The sequence below is a fragment of the Athene noctua genome, chromosome 2 (assembly GCF_965140245.1).
Source record: "Athene noctua chromosome 2, bAthNoc1.hap1.1, whole genome shotgun sequence".
NCBI lineage: Eukaryota > Metazoa > Chordata > Aves > Strigiformes > Strigidae > Athene > Athene noctua.
This window is the reverse complement of record NC_134038.1, coordinates 152,182,517-152,201,313: the sequence shown is the minus strand read 5'-3', so window position 1 is coordinate 152,201,313 and position 18,797 is coordinate 152,182,517. Positions and strand designations below refer to the sequence as shown.

The window sequence follows — 18,797 nt, the reverse complement described above, 5'->3', positions numbered from 1 at the left end:
GAATTAAAATGCACTACACATACAGGTTGCTGTACCTACTTCAAGCTTCTTAGAGATGCTCAAAGATAATTAAAATGATATTGAAACTTGAGCTAGTGCAGAATATTTTTAGGTGTGAAATTAAGTCTTTGATTGCTTATGATTTCTGGTGTTGTAGTGTCGATCAGCGTTGAGACCAGGATGTAACATGAATAGTTAAGTGAGGGAGGGAAGGGTATGTTGTGGCTTTATTCAGGAAATGCTCACAGACTAAGAAATACTTGACAGCAAGGGGGATGCCTGTGCATATTTTAATATATGTAAATATTGTGCATTGTTAATATATGTAAATACCATGTCTTTTGTAAGGCTTTCTGTTGTGTAGGGAGACAGCTTATCAGGGAGGGCAGCATTTTATAACCCTTCACCACACCAGTTAAAATGTAACTACTTAGGTTGGAAATAGTCTGAATGGTAAGGCAATACTGATAGTCTTGCATTGTACCATTGTTTTAATGATGTTTGGGTACCTATTTTGAACAAAGGGAATTAGGGAAGGGAAATGCTTCTGTTTTTCCACTGGTTGTAAATGAATTCCCGCCCTCCCATCCACAAGTAGTGGAGGTTGATTTTGGAGGGTGGTAATTGAGATCAGCTTTTTTCCTTTCTTCTGCTGTACGTTTTGAACATATTTGTGGCCAGTTACCAAACTCAGTGACTCTTTAACCCCTGTCTTGATTGTGATCCATATTTCTAGCTCTGTCCCAACTCATTTTGTAAGGTTTGAACAAGATAGATGTCTGAACCTTTGAGCCTTAGTACTGGATTATTTAAAAATATTTCAAGGCCCACAGAGGGAAGTGGGTTGTTTTAAATATGTATATGTATTTTTAAAAAAGTGTGTGTATATATGCATATATAATAAATATATAGTATACGTGTATCGATGTACAATTGGATTTGTGGTTATCATTTGGAAAGAAGCTTAAAATATAGTGACCACATTTTAAAATCTCTACTCAAAATGAAAATAATTCCTCAAACGCTTTTTTGGTTAAGACTTGTAAAGCGCCCTGAAACTGATCAAAAAATGTGACCATCTTAAGCCTAGTAAGCAAACTGATCCTGAAAATAAATATCTTTTAAACTGTGCTATTGTCTTCATTTGTTCCCGCTTTAGAATGCGTACACAAAAGGGAGAAAACTCGTTTGTCAAAAAGGTTATGTAAAAGGCTCTAATAGATTTGCAACCCCAAACCAAAATTTTAAGCTGCACTCAGAAAACAGTGCTCTAATTCTCCATGGATTCTCTCTGAGAATTGTGCTTCCAAAGAAGTTATTTGCTGTTTCAAATGTAATTTGTATATGAATTAAGAGTACATGATTTCTGTATTAGACATGTGCACTTACATGTTCATGTATACCCATTGCACATTCTAGAATTAGTTCTCGTTATCCATATGTAAAACAGGTCACCTATTTGTGATTTTTATTTTTTGAATGATATATTTATATTTAGTAAGAGAGGCACTGTGGTGGTTTGGATAGATTCAGGTGTCTCCAAAGACCATTACCTGTGAAAGAATCTAAATCACTTGTAGTGACAGTATTCTCTAGTTTGAGTTCATCTGTGTTTGCATTTGCTCCCATGAGAGAATCCATGAGAATTATTATTTCCAGGAGTGATTCAGCATATAAGGTAACTGGCAGTTGCATTGCTATCCTTTAAAGTAGAAGCACTGAAATGATGTCATTTTGTGAAGAGCTGATGAGTGTTTGGTGTAGTGTATTATCAAGCTTTTAAAGTATACAGATGTATTTTCAGATAAAAAGTAGATTAGTAGCTACTAATACTCACACACACTTGTTTCACTGTGACTGAACAGGTACTACTGTTTCAGGGAGCAGAGAGAGCTGAGTTTCCTTTTTACCATAGGAAGCATGTTGCAAGGGAACACTTGGATTTAGAAAAATAGCCAATCTTTTTTAAGTGAAAAGAGAAATTATATTTTCTGTATTGCAAAATGAAGAGTGTAAATGCTTTTAATAGGGTTGCTGTCTTAATGGACATCTCCATTTCAGTTCCTGTGTTTTGTTGATGCTTCTTTAGGTCTGCTTGGGTTTGTGCATCCATCTTTAATACAGCATAACGACATATTAAACCCTACTGTAAAGGATGCATGGAGTACAACTGTTCTCAAAAGTAACTTGATATTTACAAAATGCCATCTGTTCTTGTATTTTATTATTTCTTCTTAAAATATGAAAACAAGCATTGAACATGTACTAAAAGGCTAAGCACAAGGGTGGATGAACGAAGAGAGAAATTCCAAGGCAAAAATAGGGTAGGGAAGCCATTGTGGTCTGGGAAGACCTTCAGTAAAATGAAGTATCTTCTGCAGCTTGTGTGTAATAAGAAACTATAAATTAAACTAGTTTGGTTACTGAGTTCCAGACTAGCAAGACTTGTCATTCAAAATGTTTTTACACATACAGGGCAAGTGTTTATGCTACATTCCTGTCTTGGATGCCTGAGTGCTGTATGCCAGTGATGTACACTTAATATTGACTCTTTTCTGGTTCTCCAGTCTACTGAACTTGTTCTGCTTAATCTTCTAACCATCTGTAGTGGTTACAGCTAAATTAAGATATGACCTATTAAAACAGACAAGCAATGAGATTTTTGAGGGATATGGATATGTGTGTGCATATGGTGATTTCAGTAATTGCTGAAAACCTAGGTTCTTCATTGAGTACCTCTCTGTTCTCTGTCAGTAAACCAAATTTACAAACTAGCTTTTCTTAGTATTCAAATGAATTGTGTTTTTGCTTACTAGTTCTGTTCTATTGTAGGCTTATATAGATGTTGTGTAAGTTGTAATACAAGATAAATCAAGGATAATAATGCTACAGAGCTATAAAATGAGCTAAAATAACTTCTTCGATGCCACCTTCAAATTTCTTAAATTTTTTATGATACTTGGATGACACTTTAATCTTTACAATTGCAAAGCACTGATTTCTGAAAAAACTTTGTTGCTTTCTTGGTATTTTACACTAACGAAGACTGTTCCATTATTGTTATTAGAATTTTGGGTACCTCAATCCTCTTTTCACTGTGAATGCAAGCTTTATTTAAGTAAAAATGTCTCCAAAATGCTGCAGCCTTATCATGCTGAGGCCAGTAATGTTCTGCCATTTCCATGTTTTACTGCCTAAACTTGTTTTCATGGAATGCAGGATGTGTTTCATAAGATAAAACAACAGGAATGGTGGTCTTGCCTAGTGTAACTTAAGTCAATTCCTCTGTAGTGGGAAGGAAAACTATGTGCCAAGGAAATATCTGCATCCTTTCGTCCACAACCTACATCAAAACTTTTAGGCAAAATACTGATAGCAGTTGGCTATTTAATTTCTGTGGGATTCCTTTTATACAACTCACCGATTTTGACAGGAATTCAGGTGACTTGACAACAAGGGTTTTGCTTAGAATTTTAAAATCTTGCTTTTTGACTCTTAATAGTATTTTGTTAAGCTTCATAAGTCGTACACACTGAATGATGTTGTTGTAATGATTCTGTATGAACATGTGAGGTTTGAAATCTGAGAAATTAAGCAAGGTCATTTAGTTTCTGGATGACTTATGAAAAGTGTCCTTGCAGTTTTTGGGCTGCATAAGATTGATGCTGGTTGAAATGTGATGAATTTCCCTCTGTGTTGATCCATACAGGATAAGAATCAACAAGGACCCCTGCTGTGGCTTATTAGAGCAGATTTTTCTGCCTTCCTGTGGCTTTTTGAGAGCTTTAGTCTGATCCTCAAACACAAAGACTGGCAGTCACAGAATCTGCTGGGCAGCGTCACTCAAGAGCATGGACACAAGGCTACTTAGCCCTCATTTTTAATTAATTTTTGAAGATATTGGTTGGTAGAAAGATGAATATTTAAATATCCAATCATTTTAATTTATTAGCAACCTGACAGGGGGGACTTAAGCTATAACCTGGGATAGGCGATGCAGAGAATTAGTTCTTAACATTCAGCTGACAGTGGGAAATGGAGTCTTCACACTTGGATGAGGATACCTTTCGGGAGGGGCTGAATAGTGTATTAGGGCTGCATCTGTTCTTTTATATTTTGAAACTCCAAAGCACATTTTTGTCGTTATTTTCTTCGTATGCTTCAGATGAAAGACCAAGCCAGTCCTTACCAAATTAACAAAATAACGATCTAACCTTACAGCATGATCAAATAAATCAGATGTCATCTCACCAGTCTCATTAAACTCTTGAGGCACAGTGCCTTTAAGCCAGTCTAAAATGTGCTGCACAAATGTATGATACAGCAAAGTGACATTCTATCTCCCTATCCTCAGATTAGGGAAAGTCAAGCACACTTTTAGCTGGTGACTAGGGAGAGCTCTTTGTAAGAGCCAGGCCTAGAGCACGGCTCACTGAGCACAGCTACCAGAGGCAGTGAACAGTTACAGCAGTTTGCCCAAGAGTTTGGGTTCTGCCTTGGCAGCTGATGGGGACAGGGCCCAGGGTCATCCTGGGAACCCTCTTGAGAAACTTGAGGGTGCCTGCTGCTGCCAGGTAAGGAGAGCCACAGGGATATGGGCCTGAGGAAGCTCTGGTGGCCTCTGAGAAGCTGTCGCTGCCCTTGATCCAAGGGTGCTTGGAGCCTTCGTTGCAGCTGCTGCTGATTAGGGGTTTTTAGCTGTTGCTTGGGAGAGCCCTATGGAACAGGCAGGTCTGGAGCACAGCTCCCAGAGGACAGCCAACTGATGCAGCAGTTTGTGTGGAAGGGTTCAAAGAAGGGGTCCTCAGCTGCATTCAGAACGGCCTAAACCTTCAGATGTGATGGTGATGTGTCACAGGGTTTGGAGCACCTGTTCCTACTAGAGAAGAGATTTCAACCCAGACAGAGCTTCAGATGGTAGATGCGGCCCTGCAAGGCCCAGTCTGTGGGGAGTGCCTAGGGCTTCTCCCCAGAGGTGGGGGGAGATGGCCACCTTCTGTGCAGGAAGTGTGCTGCTGTTGAAGAGCCATCACCAAGTGGAGGAGTTAAGAGAGGAACTCAGTAGGTTGTGCAGCACCAGGGAGGATAAGAGACATAGACAGGATCTCATTTTTCTAAATACCGATTCTGAAAACTGCTGATACAATGTTTTCACTGCTCTGGGTCCACATTTTTCAAGTTAAGCAGGCCACAGTGTGTCTTGCTAAGTGAAATGACTACACTGGAAGAGATCTGTGACCTAAGTTACAGCTGTTTGCTCTTCCTAAATGTCCAGTCACAGGATGACTCCTGTTAACTGTTGGTTTAGAAGTTGAAACACCAGTAACTCTTCAGTAAATGAGATCCCAATTTAGAAATAACAGTATGCCAGCCTGTCCTTAAAAAAAAAGAAACTTAAAGATCTTTAAAAAGGAAATCAAATATATTTAAAAGCCTAACTGATTTTCAAGTCAGTTAAAAAATGTCAGTTTGCAAAGTAAGTATTGTAGCAACGCCTGACTATTAACAATATGTATTGCATAGTGGTGGATCGTACAGATGCTACTCTGAAAAAAGGGCACCAGACAGTGTTAATGGGATGGGCAACTTTATCCTGAGTGGTGGCAACTGTAGAAAATAGTGAAAGGATATGGTGTTTAATTATCTGAACATCCTGATGTGATGCTGTAGCCGAGAGAAGAAATGTGACCCAGAGTTAATCAAATGGGAGGTAGTACGCTATGGCAGCTGCCATGGAAATAGTCTATCCAGCTCCAGTGTTCAGTTTCAGAGGATCCTCCTGGAGTTGGAAAAGGTTTGGAAAAGAAAGCTGAGAATGACTAAGCATGGGAATATGCATGATTTATAGTGACATACTATGTAATGACATTCTTTGAATACTTCATTTGCCAGCAGACATGACTTGCTGCTGCTTTGCACCCTAGCAACATGGTTCACTGCATTCTTGAGTGTGCTGCTACAACTTTCTTGAGAGGCCATGTTTATAAGTAGGGTAATTGAAATTATCTTTGTCAAAAATTCTCTTCAAACAAGGAGAAGGGTTTGTGTGATTTTTATGACCTGGCTAATTTAGGCAGAACAGTTTAATGTTGACCTATGGCATCGATTTATTCCAGCAAAAAGGAAGGAGGAGAGGGCTTGTGAGCTTTTCCAGCCAGCTTTCCTGCTTAATAAAACCCCTTTGTAATTGCAAACTTAAGGAGTGCTCAGTCTAGCTAATGAGAATTGGCTATTGGAATTCTTTATCAGTCTGTATATTTTGTTCTGTGGAGAACAAATAAAAGTGAGTTTTTTGTTTTCTTTAAAATTAAACATAGAAAAATAGAACAAAATCTAGCAGCTGGAAGGGAATGTATATAACTGCATTTAGCTTTGGAACAGGAAAAAGCAATTCCCTTATAGTCACAAATCTATTACCCAAAATCTTTCACAACTTTGTTTTGTATGAAATTTTAAGCAAGTAACGCAGTAATGCCCAAGCCAAATGTAGTGTAATGTGGAGATTTGAGTACACAGAGGTTCAGTGTTTGTAGAAGCAATCCACCAGAAAAATGTACTGTTTATGTAAGATGAATCTGATATAGAGCTGTAGGAAGGAAAAATAGGGCTGCAGAGGTTGAAAGTAGGTTCTGCAAGCATGCAACTGCTTTGTTGGCCTAGTCAGACTTTAATGTTCAACATGACAACCCTTCCAGCTCCCACTTTATAGAGCTACAATTTCTCATATAATTGAAGGGATGCCTTCATGTGGATCCCTGGATATATAGTATTCTGTCTGTCCAGGGTTTCTGTTTTCTTGGTGGGAAGATCATACACTTAGCCATTTTTCCAAGTCTCTTGAGGAGTTCTGTAATCATTTGACCACACAAGTTGATTTTCTTCACAGAAAAATAATGCCTTTCTGGATTACACCAGTATGTTTCAGTCAGATTGATAGAAAAATACCAATAAATTAAAAAACCCAACACCCCACCCCCCCACCCCACCCCCCCCCGAACTATTTTTATCTTGTCTCATTGAAAGGGGGTGTGTGTGCAGGGGGGGAGGACAATGAGAAGAAAATTCTAGCATGTTGAAGACTTCCTTCGTTTAAAATGTCATGAAATAAAAAGGAGAGAGTCCTTGCAGTAATTTAAGCTGGTAGCTGGTGTTCATTCTTTATATTTTAAATGCTTGTTTAATAGCATTACCAGGCTGAAACTACCTTTTGGACAAAAATAATACAAGTGGAACAAATAGCTTGTATGCAGAGCAATTGAGTTAATGTTGCCATAGGAACCTTTATTTTTCTCTGACTGTATTTTAATAGTGTAGTCTTAATTGCATTTAATAGCATGTGCAGTTCTTGCCTTGTGAGTATGCATAACTGAAATTCTGCAAGACTGAGCTAGGGCTGGAGTCCCTGGTCAAGATGGCACAGTATTAGGGCAGAATGATCGTATTTGGCAAAAATGCTCGTACTATTCAAAATACAGCATTTTTTGAAAAAGATAACTGTATGACCTTTGCATGTCCAAAGGCTTTTAGTGGCATTTATATAATCCTTTGTGATTTACTAGCCTGAAGTTCATGTACACTTACTGTATTGCTTTCACATGAGTATTGGGCATAACAAAAATAACATGATCTCTGTCAAAATGCAAGTAAGTCTTGTTTTTCAGACCCTTGTTATCTCAGTGTGCCTTTTCGTTTCAAGAGGGCTAAGGTTAGCTTGATGTAAAAGCAATGGCTGGGATAACTTCTGTCCCCTCTGTGGGAAAATAAGAATGATTTTTTGTGGTTTTTATCTGTGTAAGGCTAGAAGCTAATAGGGCATTAATATTTTCTGGCCTGTGGTGGGTATGGAGGGGCAGAGCTGAATACAACAGCCTTCATCCTGGTAGCCAAAGCTCAGGTGCAAGCTGTTCAATTCTTGTTGACTTTGCATTTTGGCACCCTGTAAACAGGGAGGGAGGGAGTGCCAGCAACTGTGGTGGTGCCTTGATTAAGGCTGTGCTGCTTTCTTTTGAGTTAGTCTGCCAAGAATGGCAGGTCTTCCAGCCTAGAGCAGGTTGACTTATTTTACTTGGGTATTATACCAGCTCAGTTGTACTTCAGTTATTGTTGGTGGACAAATACTGGATTGCCTCAGCTGGAGACTGACTGCAGGAGAACAGGCCTTGGCCCCAGGTGGCTTATGCTGGCTCAGGGAGGAGAATGGACAGAGACATTAAGAATAAAGCTGAACAAAACCAGTTGTTTAGACACATGGGCTGCAGTTTGCTGCCCAGCAAAGAATATCTCATAGGGGCAAGGGGGAATTGTATTTGCTCTTGCACTTCAGTCTCTGTGAATCTTCAAAGTTCACAGGGGTCTGAAACCATGTGCCCTTGTTCCTACAGTCTAGAAACTTAAAAATAAGTGTTTTGTATAATGAAAGAAATTCAAAGAATGTTAGTCTGTGATAATTAAACAAAGTAAATGGGTGGAGGCCCTTGAACTACAAAATCACAGAATAACAGAATGGTTGAGGTTGGAAGTGACTTCTGCAGGTCATCTGGTCCAACCCTCCTACTCAAGCAGGACACTCTAAAGCAAGCTGTGTCAGTCAGTGCTCAGTCATCCTCATATTGAAAATAAAAAATTTCTCACGTTGTCAGCTTCCTGGGTTTTTGTTTGTGCCCGTCACCTCTGGTCCTGTCATTGGGTGCCACTGGAAAGTGCCTGGCTTCATCCTCTCTGCGCCCTCCCTTCAGGTATTTATACACGGTGATGAGATCCTCCTTGATCCTTCTCCAGACTGCACAGTCCCAGCTCTCTCACCCTCTCCTCGCAGGAGGGATGCTCTGGTACCTTCATCTTTGCGACCATTTGTTGGACTTTCTCCAGTATGTCCATCTCTCTCTTATACTGGGGAACCCAGAACTGGACACAGTACACACCAGGTATGGCCTCACCAGTGCTGAGTAGAGGAGAATCTTGTGCATATTGGCAAATAGGTTACTGTATTGTAGGATGAACACGGTGATTTTTTTTTTTTTTTTTTATTTGCAGACTTAGGAACATGTTTGGTTTTTTTTTTCTGGTGAAATGTACTTGTAGACAAAAGTGTATTTGAGTTTGACCCTGATCTGGAACTTTGGAGTTGTTTGAATAACACAGGCAATTGCCACTGACAAACATGTGGTGGATGCATGAACAGATCTGTTAATCTGTGCTTCAGCTATCAATATATAAAAGTGATGTGGCAGTTCCCAAGCTGAAAGTTACTGCAGTGATATTTTTTTATACCAGTAAAGCTAAAATACTAATGTTGTTACGAAACTGATGTATTTTCCTCTGCATAGCTTGACTATTACTTACCTATTTATGTTACAGTAAAGCAAAGTGGTACCAGTCAAGGAGTAGAGTAAGTGGTAACAACCTAGAAAAGACATGAGTGATGGTGAGCTTAATAGAAACCTGCAAAATCTGAGTGATTGGAAAGGAGGGATAAATTGAGTGTTCAGATTTCCAGAGCTGGAAACATCGAATTAAGTTAGTAAAAGTGAGTTGCAAAGCAAAAGGTGAGAGTTTCTTATATCATGCATAGTAGATGGTGTGGAACTCCTTGCAAGAGGATGTTGGAAGTGCTAAAAATGTACATGGGCTCAAGAACAGACAGGATGAGCCCTTCAAGAATTGCTAAAAGTAGAAACTGTATCTGTCTTGGGCTGTCTCTGAAGTGGAAAAAACTGGAAGTTGAGAGGACAGTTGAGTGAAGTATTGGTTAGTTCTCCCGTACGTACTTATGGCTGTTCTTGTAGATGGGAGTCTTTGGCTAGACAGACACCTCCTTGGTCAGACCCAATATGGCCTCCTACCTTGTGTTACTAATGTATGTTGCAACTTCATCTGTCTCAATACTTCTTCTGGTGTCACGAAGAAACAGTTTCCTACAAAAGGGGGAGAAGGGCTTGAAGAATATGTGGCGGTTATGAACAAAATGGATGTCAATCCCTTTGCTGACTGTACCTGCACATATTCAGACATGCTTTTTGAATTGCTGTGTTTGATGATTTAATGCCATCTGTTTTTCAGACAGATTATGTTCGAATAGCTTAAACACAATTTTATTGGGTGTTGCAAAAGTATTTTCCTTCATTTTCAAAACAATGAACATGAACATTAAGCTATTCCATGTGACAACCATCAGCATTTTTAGGAATAGAGTAGTGAAAGTTTATCCTAACCCCTTGTTTTTGACTGTGAAGCTTAGATGCTGTGAAGCTTATGATGCTTGGAAAAAAAAAGGTCACTGGTTCATGGAGAGGGCAAAAGTGGAAGCAGATTAGCTTTATTGCAAGGGGAAATATATAGCTCTCCTGATTTTTCTGATTCTTTCATTTTTTTGTTTGCCACTCTTGCAATAACAGGATGCATAAAGATTCTATTCTATCAGCCCAGAATAGAAGCAGTAATGTAGTTTAATTTGCTATAGGGAAGGCAGGCTTTTATCAGGCTGTATGGAGGAGAGTAGTAATGGACTAGATTTTCATTATTGATGTACTGCATGTAGCCAGTGAATTGCAATGGCATGATGCTGTTGTTCAGTGAGCAATCAGCAGAGTTGTATCATCTTTCTGAGCAAGGATTTTTGTTTCCAGTATGGAGGGGTACTTCTAGTCTGCAAAGCCAGATACAGCAAAATGCATTTTCCTCATCTCTGCATCGCTTCTGGAGCCAGCTCATCTCCATGGCAACATGTTAGACTGAAAGAGATGGGGAGACTAGGGAGGAAAGGAATGAGTTAGAAACAGCCAGGCGGTGGTGTGTGTCCCCAACGTCAGCGCATCAGCCTTTTGATAGGATGATTTTGTTAACACCCATCCAAGGCTCCTGTGCAGAGCTTCTTTATTAGAGGAGCCGCCAGGGCATCTGCTTCTCCCTTCAGCATCCTTTTTCTATTTTTCATTTTCTTTTTATTTTTTCCAAATACACCCTCCACAACCCCCTTTTATTTTAGTTGCAGGCTCGCTGAAGATGTGCAGCTCTTTTTCAGCTTCCCGTGAGCTTCCTTGCAGTATGGTATTTTGCAAAGGCAGGAAGGCATGGCTGCATTTCACTTGACCTTAGCAGAGAAGTGAAATCTCGTCTATGTTGCTGAAGGATACTGACTATGCAGAAATTTATTGAAGCAGATTATTACGAACTGGACTGGTATTATGAAGAATGCACAGATGGTAAATATTTTTTCTAGTTTTGTGTTGTAGAATCTGGAGCTTGTAAGACTGGAGCATCATTATTTAATGGTTTTAAAATGAAATGCCTTGAAAAAGGCAGTACCATGGTGTAGCGGAGTTGCCCACATCTCTGTTGCACCTCAGCATCTCTTGTGAGCATGCTACAAGAGACTCAGCTGTATAGCTTTCTCTTTTTCAAAGGGAGTGGCAGAGGAGCGTATGCATTATATGAGCAGTCTTTGGGCAAGGGGAGAAGTATTTGAAATGCTAACTGTATGTATAATAATTGAGCAGAATTTAAATACACTTACTGTAAGATTCTGTATGGGTTTGAGTTTTAGGTATGTGTGGTTTTTCTGCATTACCAATATGTGGCAATATGTGTATGTTAATAGGCAGTACATGTTTTCTCTCTGGTTATTTGTCTGTGAAAGACATTTAAAACTGTAGCTTCTTACAAGTGAGCAAGGTAACTTTTTGAATTGGAAAAATTACAAACTCTGGTGGTGAGCACTGTCTTTGGGGCCTCTTGCAATTTTTTAATGTTTGCTTGGGCAATTATTTCTTTATCAGAGCACTGTATGTTTTCATCCGACTTCTGATAGAAGACACATGAGGAAGGATAAAGAATGGCTAAAGCTACTCTCTGCAGAGTGGAAAAAATGAGATTCCTAATTAATGGCACTCAGTGGTAACCTCTAAAACAACATGCAGCCTTTGGGAAAGCAGTAGTTGTATATGGATTTTATTCTGGTTGGAGGGCTTGGCTTAAACAAGGCAAGTTCAAGATCAGAGTGAAGCAAAGATCAGAAAGGAGTAAGTGTAGGCCCAGGAGGATGTTGTACTTTTGTAGTATACAAAGATATTTCATAGTGCTTTGATAACAATATCAGAGGGGATGTGAAAAGTAAAGATATGTGTGACAAAATTTGTATGGGTTTTTATGGTCTTTTGAGTGACGTGTGCCTCCATCTGTTTCTCTGTACTAGATTTCAGAACTGAATGCAATTTCAGAAGCTTGAACTTCCCTTACGTTTAGTTGATTATTCCTGGCCGGGTGTTCAAAGAGGAAAGGTGCATATTTATTTGGAAGATCTGACCACTTTAAGTTGGATTGAATCCATTATGTAACCCTTATCCTATAGGTTTAACCCTAGTAAATACTGTAGCATCTGATTAATCTGCATGATGTAACAGGCTGAGTTGGCCTGGTTTTAGAAGCTTAAGAAATAGAACAGTTGTACTGTCATGAAAAGCTGTAGCTGATTTTTTCCCAGGTTAAGTACAGATAGTCTTCTTTTTATTGTTCTTTTCTTATGGTCCTTTGTCTGGTCAAAGTGTCATTATGTGGAAGTATGGCGTGCCTGCATGTCTGAGCTAAGAGCTGATCTGCTTATCGATTTTGTCTTAAGGTATGTGCTGCACTGGAGAAACCATGAGAGTTCCACGGTAATGGAATAAACAACAGGTGTCGGGCAAGCGTTTAAATACCTTGTGGGATCAGGGCCTTGTGAGTGTGGTAGTGGTTGGTCTGATTCTGGGCTTACAAGTTTTCTTGTGAGTGCTAAGCCCCCGCCCAGCATACTTCTTCCATGAGCTGAGACCTTCAGAGTCAGCTAGAGTATGGGCTGGCTGGCTTCTTGGAAGTATTTGGGAAGTTCTCCCCTAAGAGAAGGCAGGGTTTAATGTCTCATGGGGAAAAGTCTTTCCAGTAGGTAAGGCATAATGCTTTTTAAAAATTATTTTTGACTTCTTAAAATTGAAATATGACCATTTACGTGATGGAAGGATAGTGCTGCCAGTCCTGTCAGTCTCTCAGGTGAATGGTAGTGTCATAGGGTTTCATGGAACTTCATGGGGTTTAGCTTGCTTTTGCTTCTCCCAGTTGAACTGTGTGAAAAGGTTTCAAGAGGTGTGGTGGAAAGCAGAGTCTTTGGCCCTCGATACTGTCATACTAATTTGGGTTTAAAGTAGTATTGTCATCTCCTGTTGATGGGGAAAGGTATACTAATTGTAGTGGGAGACAAAAGGCATCTTTATAGTAGAAAATGGAATTTTTTCAAAAACTTGGAGCAGATGGTATATTATGAGATGCCTGTCTCTTGATTGATGTTTGATTTTTCTACCATGCATTCATCGATACCAGAGTCATTCGCCTGAGATTCTTTTTATATTCAGTAGAGAGTGATAGGCAGTTGCAGCTCAGCTGACCTGTTTTGAATATCTATTTTAAGACAAGATGAAGCATAGTTAGAGAGCTTATTTCTCTGCTAAACATGGACTTTCCAGAGCTCAGATGTATGTGTGCCTTCAATTGTGAATCCCATAAAGTTCACCCTTTTTTGGTAAATAAAACATTGGAGGAGAGTCAGAGGTACCCTGAAACTAATAGAAAACCTCACAAGTTATTATCTTACAGAATTATTTTTCATATTAAATCATTCATATATTCTTTGTCAGAGCCACTGGGACTCAGATTTCTATTTAAAAGATGTGACCATGTGTTTTCCTTTTTTTAATAATTATTTTAGCAGCATATGGTTTCACGGTCTTCAAAGAAAAAGACATTCTAAAATTACACCAGGATATAAGGTTTAATGCTATTATTAACTTAGGTAAAGAAGTGCCTTTCACTGTTACCTTAGATTTAATGAACTTCTATATGGACCGACATAGTAATGGTGTTGTCTTCAACTTGCATTTAGTGGCAGTAATAACTTACAAAAGCAAATGAACAAATGCTCAAAATTTACAATTTATAAATCTTTACCAAGATTTTATAGTGTTGGAATAATGAATTAATCCCTTTTTGTAAGGTCCTCTACAGGGTTTATTTTTGTTATGAGTAGATGGAATTAGGCAAAGTGTCACACTCTGAATCACTGGTGTTAACTAATAAATTGCAGTAAATTGAAACTTCTAGAAATAACAACTATCACATTGTGCTTTTAGATACATTTTCATGTAGAATGTTTTATAATATGTGACAGTTGTCACCTTACTTGGCGTTATTGAAATATATTGTGTGGGTGGAATGGGGAGGGGGAAAGAGCTGGATGCGTACTCGGGTAGAAAAGTAGTTGTTTTCACTGCAGACTGAGATTGACAGAACCAATGATAAAAGATGAAAAGGTGAAAGTTTTGTAGACTCTTACAATGAAAGCTAACAGCATAAAAGTCTAGTTCATCTAGGTGGTTTTTTTAAGAGAGAAATAAATTCTTAAAAAAATGCACACAGTGCAACTTGGGTGAAAAAAAATGCACCACCACCCCCTAACAACTAAATAAACAGATAAGTAGATACCCACAGAAATCTCTATGACCTTGTCTCCCTGCCTCTTTCTTAGGCCAGTATTTTTCATTCTCTGAATGAACAATGCTTTCTGGAGAAATCCGGGTTGACTTTGGATCAAACTACTTTTTTTTGTGGTTTCTTCCATTACTCATTTCGTTCTAGCTGAACAGCTCCACACTAATGCCTGAATGAATGTTCATTGCCTACAATTCCAAATAATTTTGTGTATGTGCAGTTCCCCCTTTCCTTCTTTTGTTGGACATGGGTTTTGGCAATTTCTTGGGGAGAAGACAATGTCTTTTCCTTTTTTCCCCTGCCAGTCACACTGTGTGCCCTGTTTGTCACACCTGCTAAAGTTTCTAACCCCTTTTATGTTTGCCTGAGCAACTTCATCTCACTCTCTTAGTCATTTCAGGACCCCTTATCCTGCTTTTGCTCTTCGCTGTACCCTACCTGTATTTTCTTCTTACTGACACTGAAATGTTTTCACTATGTGTTCTGTTTGCAGTTACTGTTTGGAGCTTCTCTCCTCTGTTCTATTTTCCACTCCACGGAAACAATTATCAGCAAGCTCCCTTTCTTTTTAGCTGAACAATAATTAACAATGTTAATACTTGTTCTCCTTGACCTCTCAGCCACTTAAAGAATGATTACTTATCCTTGCCTTGCTTATATTAGTGCACCTTTACAGATGTGAGACTGGTGAGACTGTCCTGGTTCTCTTTTTTTTGTTTTTTCCCTTCCTTTTTTTAAGTCACTCTTCTCAGTTAGCATTGGAAAAATATTTCATACTCCCTACTGCAGCTCTTCGATAATTCTTGGTTGTCCACGTTCCTTCTCTGTGAACCTTAGTTACAGGTAACCTTGCAAACACATATCTGCCAGCTCTGTGGGTAGCACAGTCAACTTTTTTACTTAAAATATGCTTTCCTTGGCACCTTCTCCCTTACAGTAGGAGCTTGACTGATGGTTGGGAATTTATGATGAGTCATTGCCTCCCTTATACATTAGCCCCTTTTGTCTCCATCCCTGTGGTCAGAGTAACCCTGGTGTTAACTGGATGTTAAGTGGATGCTGACTGTGGGTATGTTACCTAAATCTATGACAGTCTTCTGAATGCTTGTAGCATGCAATTTCTGAAACAGCCCTTGCTCTATAGGTATGCAGCTAAAAGTGTTGCTCTTGTTTTGCTTCTATGTCCTTTCCCTCCATACTTGAAAATATGGTTGAACCTTGCTTATGTTCAGGTAATCATTGATATAATTTTCCTAGTTTCCTGCTTTTTGCCATGTAACTTCTTTTTCTTTATTCCTCCATTGATGCTGTATTCTTCATCCAGTCAAATCTAAGCAACTTCGGCTTGTATGTTGGCTTTATGTGGCACTTATTTCAATATAGAGGTATTTTCCCTCTTTATTCTACTCAGCTGTTAAATTTCCAGAAAAGTGTTTTCCTGCTTCATTCCATTTCATTCCCTTTCTGCAAAAGTAAGGTGCTGTCCGTTTGGTTGAGTGACAGCAGATAATTTGGGTGGGATTTTGAAAGAGTGGGAAATGTGCAAAACCTGTAAAAATTAGAACAATCTAACTTGGCTTTACTGTACATCTTAATAGAAAGCATGTGTAAAAAGACCAATTTAAGCTCCCTCCCTGAAAAGCCCACCCCAAACCACCCACATTGCTTCATCCACATGTTTTTAAATCTGGATGCTGCCGTTTCAGCCACTGTTTTTAGGACTTGTTTGCTTACAGAGAATCTTTGTTCTAAATGCAGCGTTGTTGTTAGTCAGTCGTGGTCAAAATTAACGTGGTCGATTGTACAAAAGTCTAGATGTTTTTAGTGATAAGGTTAAAATTATTTGAATGCATTGGAGTTCCTTGGAAATAATGAGTCAGGGTATGAGGGTTTGTCTGTATTGTGTCCAGCCTCACCCTCCGCAAACTAGCTCCCGGTTTGTGTGTTTCCTGTTTGATTGCAAAGTTACTGGAGACAGTCTGTACTTTAGTGCAAGCATCGCATGAGGAATGTGCATCTGTGAGCTTTAAGCATTGCAACTCACTTAGCAAGCTTCCTGAAGGGAGTTATGTCTTTAGCCACTAATTCTGAAACATTACTGCAGGAAATATGCCAAATTTACTTTGCAGTGGCAACCCATAAAAATGAATGTTCAATGTGGTACGTTCTTTAAGTCCCTGAGTATGTATTTACAGGAAATATTAAAAATACCTCTTGAATCTTTGCTGATTAGAATGTATATTTTCAGAACTGTATACAATTTAGCCTTCCCCCCCCCCCCCCCCCCCCTCCCCAGCTGCTTATTGTTTGATATGTGTTGGAAACCTGGCTCTTAGTCTTTACCAAGTAAATACTCCTGCACTAGTAAATGGCTTAATGCACAATAACATTAAAAATGAGCTGATAGCGTGAGGGTGCGGTACACATTCCTTCTCCACCCATTATGAATTTGCATCAGTATTTATCATATATCAAAATAGGCATTGCAACATTTATCTTTCTCTCAGCTTTTGAATATCAGAGTCCTGTGCAGCATGAGTTGTCATGAGTCACAGTTCAGAAGTCAGCTTGCGGGATTATTCATTTATTCTCCTTATATTGTCATGTATATTGGGCAGCAGCATGCATGTTTTCAGTGTGTTGCCCACTGCCCTGCTCTCCATTATAAGCTAGTTGGTTAACTATAATTGAACACTTGTCAGCAATATTAAAACCAAGTTTAAAATCAACAGGGTTGGCAGGGGTGGACTTTTCTGTCCTAAGCTTTAAAAGGTGCTTCTTGCATTCTTTTAAAGATGTCTGAGTCTCATGGTTTTGGTTACTCTCTGAATTTCCATTCTCTAGCTATAACCAAAATGTGGTCAGTTGACACTGGATGGCAAGTAGGTACTTTAGACTCTTACTGTCTGATTTATTTTTTTCATTAAAAAGAGTTTTCATTCACTGTTACAGGGGAAAAATTAAGACACAGAAAAGCTCTAAGGAGTCAGAAGCTAGAAGTAATCCCCATTACATTATTATTATTAAAATTTTATCTTTTAATGTCATGATATGGAAAAAAGGGGCAATACTCTTTCTTCCCCAACTGAGTTCTTGGGGCTATTGTTGCTGCTGAATATTGCTGTAAATTTTGGCAGTCAAAGGTCAAATTGGTAAGTTTGAGTAGCAAGATCTTTCCATATTCAGAAATGAGTTGTTCTTTTCCTTAGCAAGCACTTACATATATTTCATATACTTTGCTTATTGTTTATATAAACATTGTTACATTGTTTGTATATAAATATCAAGAATTTAAAATTTAAAGCAGAGTAATTCATCATGATTGTATAAAATTAGTTCCTTCCCATCTTATACTACTTTATACTTTCACACTACTAATTAAAGGGTAGTAGAGAAATTGTTCCTACATGACCCCAACTATTATGTTCTGCTGGTTTTAATGTGTCCCTCCCTCCCTCCCTAGCAGTTACATCCCCTCAGAGGATGATAGCTGTCTTTGCCTTGCAGTGCCCCCCCTTTTCCTGCAACTGCTTTGCCTGTGACACAGATAGGAATGCTTTCTGCAAGCAGCAAAGGGCACCTATTTGCTGTTGAAAGTAAGAGAGGCAACTTGGCAAACATTAAATATCTATAGCTGCAAAAAGTTAAATAAGAAAGTTAACCTGCCCTATGCATGTAGTCACGTTTAGCAGACACAACCTGTTGGAAACCAAGAGGTCTGAACACATTGTTGAACAGACAAGAGATGTGTACACCCTTGAAAATGAGCTAGGGTGCCATATGTGGGCTTCAGATATTTCGTTTTCCCCAGCACATAAGTAAGAGTAAAGATGACTGTGGAAAACATGATATTTGACAGCTGATGTGATATGTCATTTAAAGGCTTTGTTCAAGTGTAATCTTTTTTTAGTAAAAGCAATAAAAAAAGCTCCCTTTCCCCCAGTCTAATTATTCACACGGTGGTTTTAGTGTGTGGTGGATGTTGCAGTCAGACCGTACTATACAATTGCTGCAGCTTTCAAGATCTGTCTGCTGGGTGGGCTTGGCGTGTGCATGTGTACAGGCTTAGGCTGTTCACTTCTCCTGTGAAGTCTGTTACTTGCAGTGTTAGGCAACTTGAGAGTGATTTAACTCTGTGAAGGTGCACACCCTTCACCAGGTGTGACAGTTGGAGGCTGGCTCAGACTTCCGTGTGGCTGAGACACTTGTGAGAAGCTACCACTTCACTTGGAAGAGCCGGGGCAGAGGAGAGAGAACCTCGATGACGTGAGGAGTGCTGGGGAGGG

General features: G+C 39.1%; 1 protein-coding gene across 11 annotated transcripts in view; it reads left to right on the top strand.

The window, feature by feature from the left end:
- TRAK1 (trafficking kinesin protein 1) overlaps positions 1–18,797 on the top strand; it is a 136,499-nt gene that overhangs the window by 68,089 nt on the left and 49,613 nt on the right. For 3 of the 11 annotated variants that reach the window (XM_074900682.1, XM_074900681.1, XM_074900676.1), the window contains exon 1: positions 10,855–11,201. The exons of 6 other annotated variants lie outside the window; for them this stretch is intronic. In XM_074900682.1, coding sequence (XP_074756783.1) covers positions 11,138–11,201 — 64 coding nt within the window. In that variant the 5' untranslated portion in view covers positions 10,855–11,137. Of the gene's footprint in view, positions 1–10,854; positions 11,202–12,450; positions 12,614–12,892; positions 12,917–18,797 lie in introns of those variants that run through there. 2 more of the 11 variants (XM_074900679.1, XM_074900680.1) reach the window with 2 other exon arrangements.